Below are 19659 nucleotides of genomic sequence, written 5' to 3'. Positions count from 1 at the left end.
TATCTGAGGCTGAATTTGAAATAGGGTGTTTCTGACTAGGCTCAGCACTCTAGCCTAGCTGATCCCAGTGCCAGGTACTGTGCTAAGTTCTGGGTATACAAATGCAAATAAAAGCAAAGGCAATCCTTACCCTTTAGGAACTCAAAACCAAATGTGGAAGATAGGCAAAAGGAAGCTGAAAAAGGGAATGTGAAGGTACCCAGCCTGTGGGACTTGATGGTGAACTCCAAAGTAGTGCAAAAGCAATAGAGTAGATTGAACAGAGACATTGGAACCCATGACCCTGCCCTCATCAGAAATTCAGATGGTACTGATGAGATATGAATACCAGATAGCTTCAGTGTTGTGGATAATGAGATTTCTCAGTGATCAGTTTCCTAGAGGAGGAACGGAGAGTACCCAAAAATCCAAAAGTTATGTGACTAGTAAATGGGAAATGCTATTTATACCTTATTCATGAAACCATTAGAAAAATTGAGTGACTTTGAGGTAATTCATTTAAAGAGAGGGAGAATAAAATTCAGCACTTAAGCTAGAGACTGGCATATCTCTTTGACCATTTATTTAACTTCAACAAATCCCCTTCCCCCCTATGGCTCCCCACCTTGATCCTTCCCCTACTCTTCCTACTCTCCGGCTGCCCAATTATGATACAGGATATAACTGGATTCCTATTTCATAGAAAACATAATTAAAACAGTACTTTCAGGTCCACAAAGTCCTTTACTTGTATTATCTCATTAGAGCCCAACAACAACAGCTGAGGTAGCTATGGGTCTTATAATTTCCTTTCTCACAGATGACGAAATTGAGGTTAAAAAGCCACACAGCTAATGAAGTTAATCAAGCTCTTTAGCCAGTTCTTCCTGATTCCAACTCCAGTATTTTATCCATCATACCATGGTGCTTCTCCCAACTGAAAATTTTGGAAGCAACTTTAGAGATCCTATAGTTCAATTTTACTTCACACAAGGGGATGCAGGGTAAATATGATTCTCCTAATTTCACTAAATTCAACTTAGTGGCAGAGCCCCAATTTGAATATAGACTTCCAGACTCCTATGTGAGCCTGTTCATGGTACACTCCAGCTGCCCCAGAAACCTAACCTGATGATCATCATTCTTAAATTTAGATCCTGTTACCTACAATTGGGCAACACACTCCAGAGGGAGAAAAGGGGATGGGCTATTTCTGATTTGAAGGGAAAATGAGATTGCTTGTAAATCCTTCGAATCTCATTTACTTTTTCTCCTCTATGGATCATACAGAAACTCAAGCCATAGTCAACTCAATCATGATTAAGAAGGAAATAAGCTAATTAAAATTTGCAAATTATTCCCAAATCTAATTTCCATCATTGTCTAAGTCTCTTCCCCAATCATATGTCCTGCCTGATCAGCACACAAAGGAGCAAAGTGGATTCAAGTACAGCTAGATATCATAGTACAGTGCTGCTGAACCTTGAATCAGAAAAACCTGAGTTCAAATATACCCTGAGATACTTATTAGCTGTGTGATCATAGGCAAGTCATTTTACCTCTGTTTTTAACTTTGTTTCTTCATTGTAAAAAAATAAAATAATAAAAAAAATATAATAGCCTCTTACTCCCGAGGTTATTGTGAGGATCAAATGAGATAATATCTGCAAAACACCCTTATAAAACATCCTATATAAATACTAGCTGCTGTCAATATGCTCATTGTTATTATTTCTTCATGCTTTCTGATTCTATTCTTACCTGGATCCTGCATGTTTATCTTGGGGCAACCCCATGCCTTGGAAGGTAGAAGAATTAGGTGTCAGGAGGTCAGGATTGAAGCCTGGCAGGATCCACAGCTATCTTTCCTGGAATATCAATATGTGCATAACTGGGTTCAGGAGCAGGGTAACTATATCTAGGATCTCTGCTGGAAACAAAGTCTCAAACCAAAAGGGTGACGCACTAAGGTTTCTGGAATATCACATTGTGTCCTCCATTGTTTCAAATGTACACCACCTCGGTGTCCATGCTTTTTTGTTGTATCAGATCAGCTCAGGACATTTTTATTAAACACAAATGATGTTCAAATTACTGTGCTAAGGCACTAATGGGGATACATGCTATAAAGCATGTTCCCTTGCCTTCACATTTCTGGAAATCCTGTTGTTCTTCATCAGATGGATTGCTTGCTTGCCTCTTTATAGGAGGTCTGATTTCATTCCTATAGTTACTCGTGATGGAAAAGCAGCTTGTGATGCTTCCATGCTTCAATGGGCCACATGATAGGAGTTGGAAGGGACTTTAGAGACTACCCTTCTCACTTTGTAGATGAGGAAATTGAATTTCAGAGAGTTGAAATGATACCTGTAGAGCACAAATTGTTCGTTGTGGCCACACTTCTGGTAATAAATCTCTCTCCAAAATAAGCTAGGCTGGTCCCAAGACTCCAGCAGATGTGCATTATGTTTGGGGGTCCATACTTGAAGTTTTCGCAGTTTCACAGTAATGGCCAGAGCTTGCCCCCTGCTGGTCTACCCTTCCAGGATTCAGACCATGCCGGGGCTTTAGAAGCAAGAGTCAGAGGAAAGGGGGTGAGTGGTTGTATGGCCAAATCTCCTGCCTCATTGGTGTTCGGTGCCTATATACTTAAACTATCTATTTCACAGGGTTGTTATGAGAAAAATACTTTGATAGTCTTTGAACTTTTATGGAAATGATAGCTATGGTTGAAAGATTTGAGTAAATAAATGTTTATCGCATTGATTTAGTCTTTTGTTTATCCCAGTAGATAATATCCCATCTCCTTGCCACTCCACATCAACTATGACCAAAAAACTATAATCTTTATCATATTCCACACCCCTTCCCCCACCCCTGCCCCACCGAAAAAAAAAAAAGCAAATAAGAATGGATATTTACTTGCAGAGAGTCAACATGGCCAGTCTTGGAGTCAAGAAGATCTGGGCTCAGGTCCAGCCCATGACATAATACTTAACTTTGAAATAGTGGCCAAGTCATTTAACTAATAATAATCCCTTGTGCCCCAGGCTAACCCTCTAAGACTATGACTTAGAGTTGAATTGTTGGCATATATCAGTGGTGGTGGTTTCCAAAGCCAGGTAGTTCCCTGCCCTGATAAGATTCCAAGCCTGGACAAATAAATAAATGCTAGTTTCAGATTGTAAGGTTCTTGTTTATTTGTTTAGAGTGGAAGGACTAAAAGGGACTTACCTAAAGTCATCTAGTGCATGGCTCAGATATGTAAGCTATGTCTAGTCAATTCCAAAAGCAATAATAGTATGAGAGGAGATTCCCCAAACATCTAGTTGTGGGTGTTTCTGAAACTGATGTAGGAGGCCCAACAAAACACAACCTGTGAGGAATGATGAGCAGGTTAATTAAAAAAAAAACTTGGAAAGATCTACATGAAATTATGAGGAGTGAAACAAGTAGAACCAAAAGAACATTATATACAGCCTCAGAATTAACATTTGAAGAACAACTTGTGACTGTCCATCTCCAGAGACAGAACTAATAAATAGAAACATGAATCACATAATTTATATATACATATTTTTTGGTGGGTGATACCTTCTATCTATGGTGCAGGAGAGTACGTAAAAGGATTAAAGGGATGAGATATCTGGGCATTTTGATGTATCAACAAACATTAATTTTTAAAAAAGAATAAGCAAATAAGCAAAGCATTAAGTGGAGAACAGAATTAAAAAAAACAAAGTGATGCTTAAGATCACAAAGAAGTGATGGCACTAAGGCCTTCTTTTGGTTTTTCCTTCCACAAAGATTGATGTTTTAATGAAATTATCCTGAATCCCCCAGTGAGCAAAATTGAAGTATGGTCAATAGTCAATGACTTACATACAATACCAGTAACATAGGAAGAAAACAACCCACTGGAATACAGGTTCCATGTTGCCTTCTTCAATCCTTAGAGCACTTAAATTTTTAATGAAACTTACCAGAGCTATTGTAGTCATCATAATTGGAATTAGAAGAGCCATTGAGAGAGCATCAGGCCCACAAACAAGACCTGGTTTGATTGCTTCTTCCATTTCTGCTTGGCAATACATCCCTTAATAAACAGATGCTAAACTCAGAGCATCACTTGTGGTTTCCCATATGTTCTCACTATATTCCTCATTAGTAGCTTTCTTGGCTTTTATCTCATTTTTTTTTCTGGTCTTGGGTTCAAAAATGATTTGGTAGAATGATGTATATTGTAACCATCTTCATTTTATTCAGAAAGATATGAGGTTTTTTTTTGTTGTTGTTGCTAATTGAGTTTATTTCAGGCATCCAACCAGATGGCAATTGTCTTCTGTTCTCTTGCAGTTAGAACTCATAATAATAATAATAATAATAATAATAGTGGATAACATTTATATAGTGCTTAATGTGCACTAATTACTCTGCCAAGTGTTTTTTTAATATCTCATTAATCCTCTCAACAACTCTAGGAGATAAATGCTATTACTATCCCCATTTTATAGATGAGGATAATGAAGCAGAGATTAGATGACGTATGCAGGGTCACACAGCTAGTGAATGGCTGAAGCTGTATTTGAACTCAGGAATTCTTGACCCTTTCCACTGGGCTATCTAGCTTCTCATCTAATTGAATGAGTCATCTGTAGTTCAGGTACTAATGTACCCTGATGTGCTGAGAGGTGGGTGTGTCTGTGTGTTTTATAAATTGGATGCCCTTCTGCTTCCCAACTAAAAAGCAATTCTTGCTCTGCCTTCATTGTTTTCCTCTGCCTCCTCATTGTTGTTTGTAGGATTGTCAGCAGGACATGAGCTCTATCTCATGAGTTTCTAAGTTTAAACTTAGTAGCCCATGAGGACCAATTTAGTGCAATTCAAAGAAATTCATCATGACCAAGTGGACTGCAGTGCTTAGACATCATCTCTTCAGTTATTAGAGAGATTCTAATATGTATTAGGGAGGAGAATCCACCACCAACAAAATTACAGATCCATGAACTTGTGAATTTTAGGGTTTTGAATTTTGCAGGGGAGGGTAGATGGGTGTGTAGATGGGAAACTGGTAATTATGAATGCATTCGGTAATAGCAATTTAAAGTTGGTAGGCATGGGTTATCTGTAGTTTAAGAAAGCCAAATCTTGTTTTTGTAGACATGATTATAAGCATGGGTTTTTCTTCTGAGCTTAGGATCATGGAATTGGCAAGACATTCTAAGGAATCACTTTGCTTATAAAATCAGGGGTGTTGGACTAAATGATAAGTTAATTTCTTTTCAATCCTTTACTTCCTCAGTTTTGTGACTTTGAATATTGGTGCTGAGTAATGACCTCAGAGATCATCCAATTTAAACCCTTTTTTAGTGAAGAAGCAGAATCCCAGAGAGGGGAAATAATTTGCTCAAAATTACTTACAAGTGATTTTATTTAACATAAAAGAATTAGTAAATTCAGAAAACATCTATCACTTTTGCTTACAATTACACATTTCTAAAGTGTCTTGAAATTTTTAATTGCTTTCCTTCCTAAAATTTTCTGAGTCGAGCAGTGCAAATATTATTATTCCCATTTATAAATGAGGAAAATAGGTTTCATAGAGATTAAATGACTTGTTCCTGGTCACACAGAGCTCAACATCAGAGGTGGGATTTGAATCCTCACTCTCCTAACCTAATGGCCAGCATTCTTTTCCATTACAAAAATCCATATTCCCTCTCAGTACCCACTATGTATAGGAAGCCACCAGAAGTGCTTTAGATAAAAGAATAAAATCATAAAATACTTGCCATTGAGAAGATTATACTCTCATAGTAAAGTCAGATCAAGTTAGAAAGCAGCTACTGATGCACTGGAGATATGAAGAAAAGTAAAAATAGCCTCTGCCCTTTTAGGAACTCACACAAAATAGATACAGGAGAATTTAGAGGTCCTCTCCCACAGAAAGCACTAGCATTAAGGGCAATTGGGAAAGGCTTCTTGCAGGTCAGATTTCATCTGAAACTTGAAGGAAGCCTGGAAGTGAAGATGAAGGGAGATGGGCAAAAAGAGGAGCAGCCAGGTGGCTCAATAGATGGAGAGCCAGGTGACCCGGAGTCCAAATCTGGCCTCAGATAACTTTCTAGCTGTGCAGCTGTGTAACCCTGGGAAAATCACTCAACCCCAATTGCTAGCCCTTATCACTCTTCTACCTTGGAAGCAATACTTAACATTGATTCTAAGACAGAAAGGAAGGGTTTTAAGAAAAAAAAAGAAAAAGAAAAGGAGTTGATCTAGGAAATAGAATGTGAAGACTAGCAAGAAGAACCCAGTGTTTCTGAATGATAAAATAATGTGTAATAAAACTGAAATGGTAGCAAAGGTCTAAGTTGTGAAGGGCTTTAAAAGCCAAATAGAAGATTTTTTATTTGATCCTATAGAGAATGGAGAGCCTTGAAATATTTATTGATTAAGGGAGTGTTATAGCCAGTATGCTGCTTTAAGATCAGTTTGATAACTGGGTGACCAGACTGAAATGAAGAGAAACTTGACACAGAGAGACCCACCAGCAGGTTCTTGCGCCTGTCCCATTCTGAAGTGACAGGGCTTGTGTCCCAGGGAGATGTGGCATTTTCAGAGGAGAAAAGGTGGCATATATAAGAGATGCTGAAAAGGTAAAATTAATAGGACTTGGCAACAGTAGTGTAAATAATATCCCCCCCTTATCGTTGTTTACATAACTTCATTCTGAGTTGCAGGCAGCATAGGTATTTTTATTTCCATTTTATTGATGACTGAGACTCAGATAGGTTTAGCAATTGTCCCAAGGATACACAAATAGGAATTTTGAAATTCAGATACAAATATACATCTCTTCTAAGGTCAAAACCAATTTTCATTCCACTATGCTGGCCTGCCTGTCATTATGAAGATTAGTTTTTTTAAACTCTTTATTTTCTGTCTTAACAATTCTTAAGACAGAAGGGCAAGGGCTAAACAATGGGGAACTTGGAGGGGGGAGGGAAGGAACAGCTAGGTGGCACAGTAGATAAAGAGCAAGGCCTGTGGGAGGACCTGAATATGGCTTCAGACACTTTCTAGCTGTAGGACCCTGGACAAGTCACTTAACCCCTTAACATTCTTCTGCCTTGGAATCAATACTTAGTATTCATTCTAAGACAGGAAGTAAGGGTTTTTTAAAAATCTGTGTGAGTCAGGAAGAACTATTCACAGGTAGCTGTGATATAAATTAGACAGTAAATGTAAGGAATTTATTTTGAATCAATATGAAATATTCAGTTTCCATTAGTATTGAAGATCAAATTATCATGAGTGAAATCTACATACTCCAGAAAAAAATCTATTTTTGTCAGTATTTTATAAAATAACCAATTTCAGGATAGGAGAGACCATCAACCCAATCCTCCCTTTTTACAGAACCTAGGTTATAGAAATTCTTTGTCTTTTTCAAGGTCAGTCACATGACAAGCAGTGAAGCTGGGATTTGAACCTAGGTCCTTATTGATACCAAATTTCTTGGGTCATTCTCCCATAGCACCATTCCCTTGCACCATTCCTTCTCCAGGAAAACTTTGTAAATGAATGCTACCACCAATAAGCAATAAGCAATAATCAGGTAGTTGTCTGCCTGGCGGGCTGAAGGCCAAAGAAGAACAAAGAATGTGGAGAACAAATCCCTTGAATATCCATGAGTTGATTTGTTCCTGTTCCAATTATTTTACAAATTGTAGCAGTCATTTCAACCACCACTGAAATGAAGATGCCCTGGGGGTACATTAAAAAGCAGTTGCTTAGCCTTGTACTGAAATCCTAGCCGACACTTCTGAACTAGAAACTAGGGGAGTATCATGCCTAATTAGAATGCAAGGACATTTTAAATAGAGGGACCACAGAGGATAAAGCAGCTCTTGGAACATTTTGGCTCTAGGCCTAGAGATGAGGAAAGGAGAAAGAAGAGGCCTGGAAGCAAGAGAGACCCAGTGTCTTTATTCTGAATGAATTGCTAGTGATTTCCTGGTGATGCTTGATTTTGCTTCTTTAAAAGACATTCTCCTGACTTCAGACCTAGATCATTGGTTAATTTCTGGCTCCGCACAGGGTTCACTGGGTTTTGCCAAACTTCTCTCATTACAAGGGCAGCCAAGAAGCACATCAAAGGTCTATGATTGTGGTGACTCTGTTTAGGCGTGGCCTACCTAGTTCTTCACCTTCCACTCTGCCAACTTGATCAGCCTTACACTTCCATCCAGTAATAAAGTCTCCATCTGTGAATGGATCCCTGTTGTCCCAGCTGGGGAGAGAAAGGGTAGTGTTCTCCGACCTGGAATGTCAGCTAGGAAGGGGTGAGCTGGGAAATAACAGTCTGGTTCTTCCCACCACCCACCATCAGTAGCATGTTTCTCCAACATCAGATGGTTGAGATATGTGGAGTGGCCTGCCTAGGCCAGCTGTCCCTCTTGTCAGTCATTGAAGATGAAGCCAAATAAAGGGAGCTTTTTCATTCTAAGGGATTCTCCCTCCTCCTTTTGCTGCTTCTTTTCTGGCAGTAAAGCCACAGGAGACATCAGGGTGTTCATTTGCTTCAGTAAGGGATGCTGGTATTGAATGTCCTACATTATAAAATTGGTTATCTGCCTTAGTTATGGAGGAATGCTAATGTCCTTTTGAAAGATTGGGGACCTCGATAAAAATCATACATAATATCATTGTCCTTCTGTAATTCAGTGGCTATATGATCTCATCAACATGGATATATATGCCTTCTATAAGAGTCCATTACAACTCAGAGGGATTCTTGAGTTGTTTTATTTTGTTTTCATTGAACCAGCATTTATTTTCTCTCCTTCCTATCTCCCCACTCCCTACACCAAAAAAAGCCCTAAACAAACAAACAAATCCTGTAATGGATATGCACAGTCAAGCAAAACACATTCACATTGGCTCTGTCCAAAAATATATGTCTCATTCTGTATCTCAAAACTATCACCTCTTTATCAAGAGGTAGATTGCTGGCATCAGTATTTGAAACTTTTGACCACCCCTCTCCTGGATGATCTCATCTCTTTCAATTTCTGTCACTGTTTTGTCATGGTTTTCTACTTACCCTTTTTCACAGAGATTTCTCACTCTTCTTTGAAGATCATCCAATATGTCTTGCCTCCTTTCCACTGATAGACACTAGAACAATATCCTTGAACCTTTCCCTCTCTCTCTATCTTCTCCTCTCTCCCTCTCTTTCCCTCTCCCCCCCCCCCCCCAATGTCCTTAGGTCTCATTTTAGTCATTTTTTTTAAAGGGAGTTAAACAAGATAGCCTGAGATTCTCTCCAGCTTGTTTCTGTGATTCATGGCTGTATCTTTTTCTAGTACTTTACATTTTACAAGTTGCTATTACAATTCCTGTTCTAGATATTATTTATCAGTATAATTTATTTATATGACACTTGAAAGTTTGTCAATTACTTTACTCAAAGGAATTTTATGAAGTCAAGAGGTAGTGTGAATAATTTTACACTCATTACCGGATGAAGAAACTGAGTCTTTTAAAGTGAAATGATTTACTTGAGTTCACACAGCTAAAAGATGACAGCTCACACCTGAACCTAGATATTTAGTGTCCAAACCCAAGGCTCTTTCTGCTATACCTCACAGGAAGAAATAAAACACAACTAGAAGGAGTGATTGCTTCTACTTTCAGATCTTTTCCTGTCACTGATGCCTGCCAATTGCAGGTGAAATGGCTCTGTTGTCATAGAATCATTGAATCAATCTCCTGCTTGTTTATTGAGGGGATGCTAAGCTGTCCTATTTTGTGCTTTGTCCTGTTTTAAGAGATGGGCCTAACTTTCCTCAACAATTCATTTCACCTTATCCCAACATTTCTACTCTCAGGAAAGTGACTTACCTATCCTAAACTCCTTTGACACTTACTCCTGTTTCTTCTTATTCCATTCTTCTGAAAGACAGAGAGAATGCTTCCTCATACCCTTCATTTGCCTAAAGATTATGTTAACCCCTTAACTGTGTAATAAAAATGTGTAGGTTGATTTTCTTAGAATTTAAATATTTGACCAAAAAGTGAAGCCATTTGTTCCTACTGAAATATAATTTTCCCTTTGGGAATAATTTGCATTTTCTTTATCTGACAGGTTGCTGAGATTTTTTTGTTTGTTTTCTTTTAGTAAACCATATTTGATAATTGTGGGGGAAATGACCTGTAACTTGTGGGTAAAGTCATCTTCCCGAGTTAAAATCTGGCCTCAGACTCTGGCGGTGTGACCATGGGCAAATCACTTAACCCTGTTTGCCTCAGTTTCTTCATTTGTAAAATAAGCTGGACAATGAAATAGCAAACCATTTCAGTATCTTTGCAAAAAAAAACAAACAAACAACAGAGTCATGAAGATTCAGATATGACTGAAATGACTGAACAACAAACAGATCTTACACACATACACATTTTTAATAGCAAAGCTAAGACCACGGTGTTTTCCAAGCAATTATTATTTATTTAACATCTATTACATGATATAATAGCTATAATATTTTTATTATCAACTTCTATGCTTGTTCTTACATCTGAAAAGTAAAATTAAACAAAATTTTGATAGGCCCTAAGGGTGGGGTTTGGTGTGCTGATTGCTTGAACTAGGCACTTTTGTGGAGTTGGTGAGTAGGTCGGTTTTTGTATGGAGATTAGAGAATTCATGTAGGAGAGTGGCAGGATATGAAGTTTAAAATGTTGGCTAGGACCAGATTGTAAAGAACTTTAAGGGACTCCCAGAACCTCAGGGAATCTGCTTACTTTTGCCAAGGGACATTTTATAAAAGCAACTCATCGGTGATCCACATAATAGACCTCCCTTCTAGTTTATAGGCACCTTTGGATTTTTCTAGATCTTCCTTAAAGACTAACCACTTTATTTGCTATATTTTTAATGGTCATTAAGTAAGTCATCAGATGTAGAAGTAATGTGTGACAATGAGCTGGATCAATTATTAAGTATCCTGAAAGCAGACTTCTGTTTTTCAGCTTGCCAAGAATATTGGAAATGCAGGTTTTAATGAGATTATGGAATTTTGCCTACCAGCTGAGGACTCTGTCAAGCCCAACCCAAGCAGCGACATGTAAGTGCAAAAGAACTATCTTCAATTTAAAACTACCAATTATGTATCAGATCTCAGGCCTTTAGACCCAAGGAGATATCTTTGGGCTGTGTTATCCTGTTAGAAGATATTGCTGATTTCCAGTCCTCTTTCTCAACTCTCCATTCACTGGATCTAGACCATACATAAGAGCCAACCAATAATCAAATACCTGGTATAGAATCATGGAGCAGGTTCTGGTAAAATGGAAGAAGTTTACCCCTACAGCAATAATTATTTTATCAGCAAATCATCTTTCAAGCGCTCCATTTACAATCTTTTATCATCCTAGTTAATTTTTTATAATTCCTACTTTGTGTTGCCTTCAAGAATTGAATTAAGCAATCAGTCTGAGGTTTGGAATTCTATAATTTAGAGGAGATGAAACATGGGTAGTTGGCTCCTCATTCTGTCACCAAATTCAGAGGCCTCTGCTTCCTAAGCTTAACTTTTTTTTTTATCCAGAAATTTGTTTTGTGATAATTTAAACTAAGGTAAGGAAGGAGGCAAAATAGGAACCATTTTAGACCTTCATCTGCATAGATAAAAGTGGCCTTTTCTCTCTTCATCTGGCTGTATCTATATGCACATATGCTCCCTTTTGTCCTTGCTGTTTGCCCCCATCAGTCACTTTCCTTTTGCATTTCTCTCCTCATAAATTCTTGGTCTCTGAGGGTGTTAGTTGTCATAGATGCAAGTCACATATTTGCTTCCTTTGCCACTGTATGCTGGGAAGGGTTTAGTTTAAAAGAAGAAAAAATTAATTTTGTTGTATTCTTTATTCCTTGCTGATAAAAATAAGGAGTTAAAAGCCTAAAATTTGAACTTTAATGCTTCATTAAGCACTTTCTGCCCCCCACCCCCACCCCCCAGTGAGGAGTGACTTAGCCTTGAGGACTGCTGTCATGATTTGCACAACCCCTCTAAGCAGGCCACTATCTTCCTGGAATGCAAGAACCACCAATTGTAAGAAGTGAGCAAGTATTGACCTGACTTTCCCTCTTATTCTTGTGGCAGCTGAAATGTATCTCCTGCCTAGTCCCCAGAGGTCCCTTAGTCATTCATAGTCACAGTCCCTGCAACTGAGGTGACTTCTTCCCACCTGATCCCTTTTCAGTGATAACTCCTAGTATGCTGAGGTAAAGCATGACATAATGTCTGTAGCTATATAGGTATTTGCCGAATAATGACAAGATAAGCAAAACATATGGGAGTTAAGCTACCATCATACATATAAGATTAATGCAGATAAAAATCACAAAACATTCTTTTCAGAAATAATGACCTTAATAATTGGTGAGAAATCCCATGGTCTTTTCTGGATTTTGCCAATAGAACAAAAAAGACATTTTTTTCTTTGTTTAAATTATTTTATACATTTTTTTTTACAATTTTACAATTACAATTACAAATAATTTTATGTCAATGCAATTACCAAGGGAGTACTTAAATTAAAACAAAACAACAACAAAATTCATTAAGAGGAATGAGAGGTCTAGAATCTCATGGGAAAAAAACTTTTTAAAAGTAGTAATGATGGGGACATAATACTTCCAGACTTCATATTATGTAATAAAGTAGAAATCACTGACATTTTTTGGTACTGATAACCAGAAAAGTAGACCAGGAAAAGGCTAGATGAGCAAAATCTGGAGTAAATGATAATAATAGTTCAACATTTGATAAACTTAAGGAGATAGGAAATCTAAGTTATTTAGGGAAAGACTACCTATTTGACCAAACTTGTTAAAAGAAAAATAACCTGGAAAACAATTTTGCAAAAATTGGCTGGAGACCAGCATTTGCATCATTTACTGAAAAAAGCTTCAAATAGATACTTGGCCTGAATATAAAAAAACACATTAAAAAAAAGTAAGAAGAAAAAGAAGGTGCTACCTTTTACAACTATGCCTACCAGGAGAATTCTTAGCCGTTAAGTTAAAGAGGTGATCATAAAAAATAAAAGAAATAATTTCACATATATAAAATGAATTGGTTTTTACATAAAGTTAATCAAAATTAAATAATAAGAGAAACTGTCAAGATGGAAAAAATCTTAGCTCAAATAAAGTGGCAAAGAAGTCAAGGTAATTAGGAATATTGATACAAATAGTGTAGACCAAGAGTCATACCCCTGGTGAAAAGATGTCAAAATATATGTACAGTTTTCAAAAGAATTACAAATCTATAAATAGCCATATGAAAATGAACTAAAAACAACTTAATGATGTTTGTTGATTCTACCTCACATTCTACAGATTGGCAAAGATGGTAACAAATGAGATCCATCAATTTTAGAGACTGTGAGAAGACAGCCTACCACTACAATTAGACCTTTGAATTTATCTTACTGTTCTAATAACAATTTTAAATAACACGAGAAAAGTGATTAAACTGCCTTTGACATAGGGATCTCATCATAGGGCAAAACCTAAAAATGTCAAATACAGAAACAAAGTTCCAATTTTTGCCAAAACATTTATCTCAGAGTCTTTTTGTAGTAGTACAAAGCTAGAAAGAAAAAAAAAAGTAAGCACCCATAGTTTGGGTGGAATAAACTGGTATCTGAATGTAATCATAATGGAATATTTTTCCAGTATAAGAAATGACAGGGGGCAGCTGGGTAGCTCAGTAGATTGAGAGCCAGACCTAGAGATGGGAGGTCCTAGGTTCAAATCTGGCCTCAGACACTTCCCAGCTGTGTGACCCTGGGCTAGTCACTTGACTCCCATTGCCTAGCCCTTACCACTCTTCTGCCTTGGAGCCAATACACAGTATTGACTCCAAGACAGAAGGTAAGGGTTTAAAAAAAAAAAAGAAATGACAAATATCAAGAATTCAGAGAAACATGAGAATATTTGTATCAATTGAAACAGTGTAAAATAAGCATATCAATATCATATGTTAATGTATAGATATACATGTTCATATATTTATTACATGGCATGTATTTACAAATATACATTCGAATACATCATGTTATAATTCCACTATGCTTAAAATATATAGCACATATTCATAAATATATGACATGTAACATGTAATATATTAAATATTTTAAGATAGACAATATATACATACATGCTTTTCATGTACAGGGATATAAAGAAAAGATTAGAATTGAAGTCTAACTAAAAACCCTATAATTTTTCCAGAGAGCACACAATAAAACATACCTCCTTATTCATGGCAGAAAATTGGTAACTACAATAGCAGATTATTGTATATACTGTCAGATATGGTCATTGGTACCTTAGCTTAAGGTTTTTTTTTCTTTGTTACAAAGGAGGTTTTATTGAAGAGGGAGAGTAAAATTAGCCAAAAAATGACAGTGATATGACTATAAAAGGCATCAATAATCATCTGCTGATTTAATAAGATAAGAGGAGAGCAAAACAGACCAATTTGCTAGGAGTTAAGATGAAAGGGAACTGTCTCCTTTCCAAAAAACAGGTCAAATTGGGGTCAGTTAGGCAGCTCAGACGATCAAGAGCCAGAACTAGAGATGGGAGATTTTGAGTTTAAATCTGGCCTCAGACACTTCCTAGGTGTGTGACCCTGGGCAAGTCACTTAACTCTCATTGCCTAACCCTTACCACTCTTCTGCCTTGGAACTAATATACAATATTGATTCTAGGGCAGAAGGTAAGGGTTTCTTTTTTTAAAAGGGACAAATTCACCTAGAGAAATGAAATTTCTTTTCCCTAGTGCTATACTCAAGTAATAATTTTCCCTGTGAACCTTTGTATATGAGACATTTCATAATGATACCTTCAATTCTACTGTTACAAAAGGCAGGAAATGCTGTTTAAATAGGTGATAATGGTATTGATCCAATAAAGGCAGAAGGCATAACAGTAAATTGTAACTCACTGAGTTACGTTAAAAATAATTTGTTCTGATACTGTGCGCACAGTTGACATAACTTATTTCAAGAATATCAGGGAATTAGACTGTTTAGATTCTAAGTGAATGGGTAGTTCACAGATCCAGTTGATTAGCCCCCAAATAATTACTGGTATATAGCTTTGGCAGTTTTTAGGCTGAAAACAATTTATGATTAAGTTGTCTGCCTTGTAGGTTATACCTTTTAAATCCCTTCCTTATCTTTGAATCCTTAATCAAATGCCACTTCCTTCAGAAAACCCTTCCTAATCCCCAAGGTTAGAAATGTGTCTATGTATAGGTGTATGTGTACACACACACACACACACACATACACACACACACACACACACACACACATACACATTTATATTCTAATTATGTTATAATCGTCTGTGTCAGTGACTTCTCACACTATAAATTCTCTGAGGGTCTAAACTTCATCTTTCCTTGAATGATCCCCAGCTTTCAAGAAGTTATTTAATAAATGTTTTATTATATTGATTTTTTAAAAAGAGCCATGTACAGACATGAAGAGAGTCAGTATTATCCTTAGTTGTGGAAACTGAAGGGATAGATTCAGCAAGCAGGAATACCTCTGGGTATCCTGAACTCCGTTGTTTTTACACAAGCTTTGAAAAAGAGAAGTCAGTTCAGGTTTGCAGTGTTCATCCTGGTGAGGTGTCTATACAAGGGGGAAGAGGAGAGGAGAAGAGAGGAGGAAGAGAATAAGTATTTACATTGCATCTATTAAGCACTTTTACAACTGTTACCTTATGTGATCCTCACAACAATACGCTGAGGCAGGCACTATTATTATCTGCTTTTTATATTTGAGGAACCTGAGGCAAACAGAATTTAAGTGACTTGCCTAGACCTATACACTAGTGAGCATCCAAAGCTGGATTTGAATTCAGGTTCCCCTGACTCCAGCACTCTTATCCATGGGGTCACAAAACAATGCCTTATATATTGGGAGTTGGGAATCAGTTACCCCACTCTCTTTCTTGCCTCCTCAACTTAAGGAGGTGAATAAATTCTTTCTGTGGTATCAGGAATTTTTTCTAACTAGGGGGCAGTGGATTGAGAGCCAGTCCTAGAGACGGGAGGTCCTAGGTTCAAATCTGGCCTCAGACACTTCCCAGCTGTATAACCCTGGGCAAGTCACTTGACCCCCATTGCCTACCCTAATCACTCTTCTGCCTTGGAGCCAATACACAGTATTGACTCTAAGACAGAAGGGTTTAAAAAAAAAAAGAATTTTGTCTAAATGAAAAATGTTTTTACCACACCTGGTGGTGAATTCACTGCTGGTCACGTTTTTCATGAAACCTTTTCTAATTTTTCTATCTACTCTTTCCATGCACCCTGCCTCCCCAGTTATCTTGTATTTATTTTGCACATGCCTATATAGGTGGGCTGTCCCAAAAGTCCTATATAGAATTGTGCTGTTAAGCTTAAAACTGTAGTTCCTGAGACTTTGGGGGCACCTTGTGCATGGTTTTCCCCCTGGCTAGACTGAAGGCTCTTTGAGGGCAAGTACTGTTTGACTGTTGTCAAAGGACCTGGCACATACAGTAGACACTTAATAAACTTTGATTAAAAGTAAGACTTGGGCATCCTGCCCAATACTGTTGTGAATATTGCTTAGCTCTTTGTTTTAAAAATGAAAACACCTCTAACGTGGCCATGTGCTGAAAATACAACACCCACCTCCATTCCTTTTTTTTTTTAAATCCTTACCATCCATCTTAGAATCAGTACTGTGTATTGGTTTTAAGACAGAAGAGTGATAAGGGCAGTGGGAGATAAGTGACTTGTCCAGGGTCTCACACCTACACCTAGGAAATGTCTGAAGCCAGCTTTGAACCCAAGATCTCTTTATCTCCAAGCTTGGCTCTCTATCCACTGAGCCTCCTAGCTGCATACCCTTCCACACCTCAGCACTCTCAAAAAACGCATCCATCACTGCCACTAAGGAAATAAATATCCTATTTCCAGCCTTATCTCAGAACAAGTGTGCTGAAGGATGGGCCAGAGATATCTGTAGTGTTTTTGAACGCCCCCCCCCCCCAAATGGAGTGTAGAAGTGCTGAGTCTATGTGGTAAATAATTAGAAACAGGAGGAGTCATATTGTCTGAAACCTCAGGGCCATTGCTACTGTGTAATTAGGAGGTAATTGTTTCTTCATCCCATCCTCCCATTTGTATCCAGAGTTTAACTGAAGTTGGACTAGCAGAATACCTCCAATACTCAGCATAATTCCTGGCACCCAGTAGGCACTTAATAAATGTTTATTGATTTATAAATGCCTATTGACTGTCTTGAATATATCAGATACTTAATAAAGATCTATTTAATTGAAGTTATGGTTTTAAAATTTACTCTGGATAGTAAGTGAACTTTCCAAGGATTCACGATTTTGTTAGTATATGAATTCTCTCCTCCACTGCAGCTCATAGCTTCTTTATGCTTTTGGTTTTTGGAATAGTTGTGACTGAAAAAAACCTCATTACCAATTGGCTAACCCATTGGTGACTGAACTTTTCCACTCTTGAGTAGACAGGTCCTTAGACATTAGCCTTTTTGAAGTCTTTAAATTTGAATGGGACCTGCCAGGAGTCTCCCAGCCTCCGTATTATCCTTCATTCACCTTTCATAAATTCGGTCTGTGGCAAAGTCTTCTCAAGTCAACTTTAACAGCATCTCTTCTACTTGTTCCCTTCTATCTCCTCATTTCTCCAACACAACTTGGTGCAGTCCTTCGTCACCCTCATACCTGGACTGTTTCAGTAACGTAATAGTTGTTCTGTCTGACTTAAGTCTCTCCTCTCTGATTCATCCACCACTCAGCTGCCAAAGTGAGTTTCCTGAAGCTCAGGTCTCACCACATCATACCTCCCTGTTCCCCTCAAACTCCAATGACTCCTTCTGAACTCAGGGATCTAATATAAAATTCTCTCTTTGAAACAAAGCCCTTACTTAACTCCCTGACCCTTTCCTACCTTTCTGTTCTTCTTAATGTTTTTCTCCTCCATGCACTCCATAATCCAGTGACACACCACTCTATCCCTGGACTCTGGCTTTCACTGACAGGATCCTGTACCTGGAATCCTTTGCCCTTTCAATTCTGCCTCCCTGCCTTCCTTAAAGGCTTAGTTCAGATGCCTACTTCTACAGAAGGCGTTTTTGCTCTCCTCCTTTACTCCCAGTGAAATTATCGTCCATTTGCACTGTTTATGTCTTGTATATACCTAATAGTTTGCTTGCTGTCTCCTTCTTTAGAACACAAGGTCCTTACAGGCAAGAACTGTGGTTTGTTTGTTTTTTTTTTACTTTCTTTGTATCCTCAGGACTTAGTACAGTGTCTGGCACATAGTTGGCATTTTGGAGTTTTTTGTTGTTTTTAAACTTTCTATAAGAATTAATACTAAGTATTAGTCAAGACAGAAGAGCAGTAAGTAGGCAACTGGGGTTAAATGACTTGCCCAGGATCACACAGCTAGGAAGTATCTGAGCTCAGATTTGAATCCAGGATCTCTTATCTCTAGGTCTCCCATCTCTATGCACTGAGCCACATAGCTGCCCCATAATAAGTGTTTAGTTCATGGTTGTTGATCAACTGTTGACCAGAGAACTTTGCTACATTGGCATAACCTTCAAAATGCCAATACAATGGAGAGGACTTGGTGGAAGATGTTTAATGGTGTGTATTCTGTATCACCCTATCCATTTGATTGAGAGGACATTCAATCTTTTCTTAGCAAGCCTAAATGTTTCAAGGTTCAGTCAACTTGCTCTAAGAAACCATAGGGCAGAATAAGACCTTCATCCAATTTCCCTTTTAGGATCTACTTTCAAGGAGTTCAATAAATTCTGTATATGCCCAAGTTAACAAATTCAGGGAAATTTTAGAAATTTTCAGTATTTGGTCATGGGGAACATGAGTCATCCTCTGGCCATTATGATATAAAATCAGAAACTTGCTGAACAGCCCTATTTAAATCCAGTTATCTCATGAGTCTCTATCACAGTCAGCACTTAGAATTCTGAATATCAAGACCTCTGCTTGGGTCAGGTAAATAGTACAGAGGATAGAGCACCAGAGCTGGAGTCTGGAGGACCTGGGTTCAAATCTGGTTTCAGACATTTCCTAACTTCATGACTCTGGGCAAGTCACTTAACCCAGACTGCCTAGCCCTCACCCTAATGTCTTATAATTGATACTAGGACAGAAAGTAAGGGTTTCAAAGAAAAAAAAAGAGGTCCACTTCATATAGAACATAGATTAGTCAGTCAACAAATGTTTACTGTATCTCTGCCATGTATTCTTTGCTCGGCAGGATCTGTAAAGGATTAAAAAAAAAAAGAAACCCAAACATATTAATATGGTCCCTACCCTCAAGAATTCAAGAAAATGATGTATACCCATGAAAAATTAAAGAATATTACATGTCTACTTCATGCACTTTGGATGCCAGATTCTGAAGACCTTCATTAGGTGTGAAATTCTGACATTTGAACTTTATACTATCCACAATAGGAAGCTAATTACTGTGATGGTAAGAAAATTACTGTGATAGAAGACTAATTTGTCATCCATGTGAAGGGTGAGTTGGTTGGAGGGGGATGGAGAGAGCAGCAGCT

The 19659-nt window shown here is 37.8% G+C and overlaps 1 protein-coding gene across 5 annotated transcripts in view; it reads left to right on the top strand.

Moving 5' to 3' along the window:
* ASAP2 (ArfGAP with SH3 domain, ankyrin repeat and PH domain 2) overlaps nt 1-19659 on the top strand; it is a 260772-nt gene that overhangs the window by 193054 nt on the left and 48059 nt on the right. For all 5 annotated transcript variants that reach the window (XM_056813322.1, XM_056813321.1, XM_007476157.3 and 2 more), the window contains one exon: nt 11014-11108. In XM_056813322.1, the coding sequence (XP_056669300.1) occupies nt 11014-11108 (95 nt within the window). The remainder of the gene's footprint in view (nt 1-11013; nt 11109-19659) is intronic.

Source organism: Monodelphis domestica, chromosome 1 (assembly GCF_027887165.1).
Source record: "Monodelphis domestica isolate mMonDom1 chromosome 1, mMonDom1.pri, whole genome shotgun sequence".
In the NCBI taxonomy this organism is placed as follows: domain Eukaryota; kingdom Metazoa; phylum Chordata; class Mammalia; order Didelphimorphia; family Didelphidae; genus Monodelphis; species Monodelphis domestica.
Note: the sequence above shows the minus strand (reverse complement) of the source record. Positions and strands in the feature narration are given on the sequence as shown.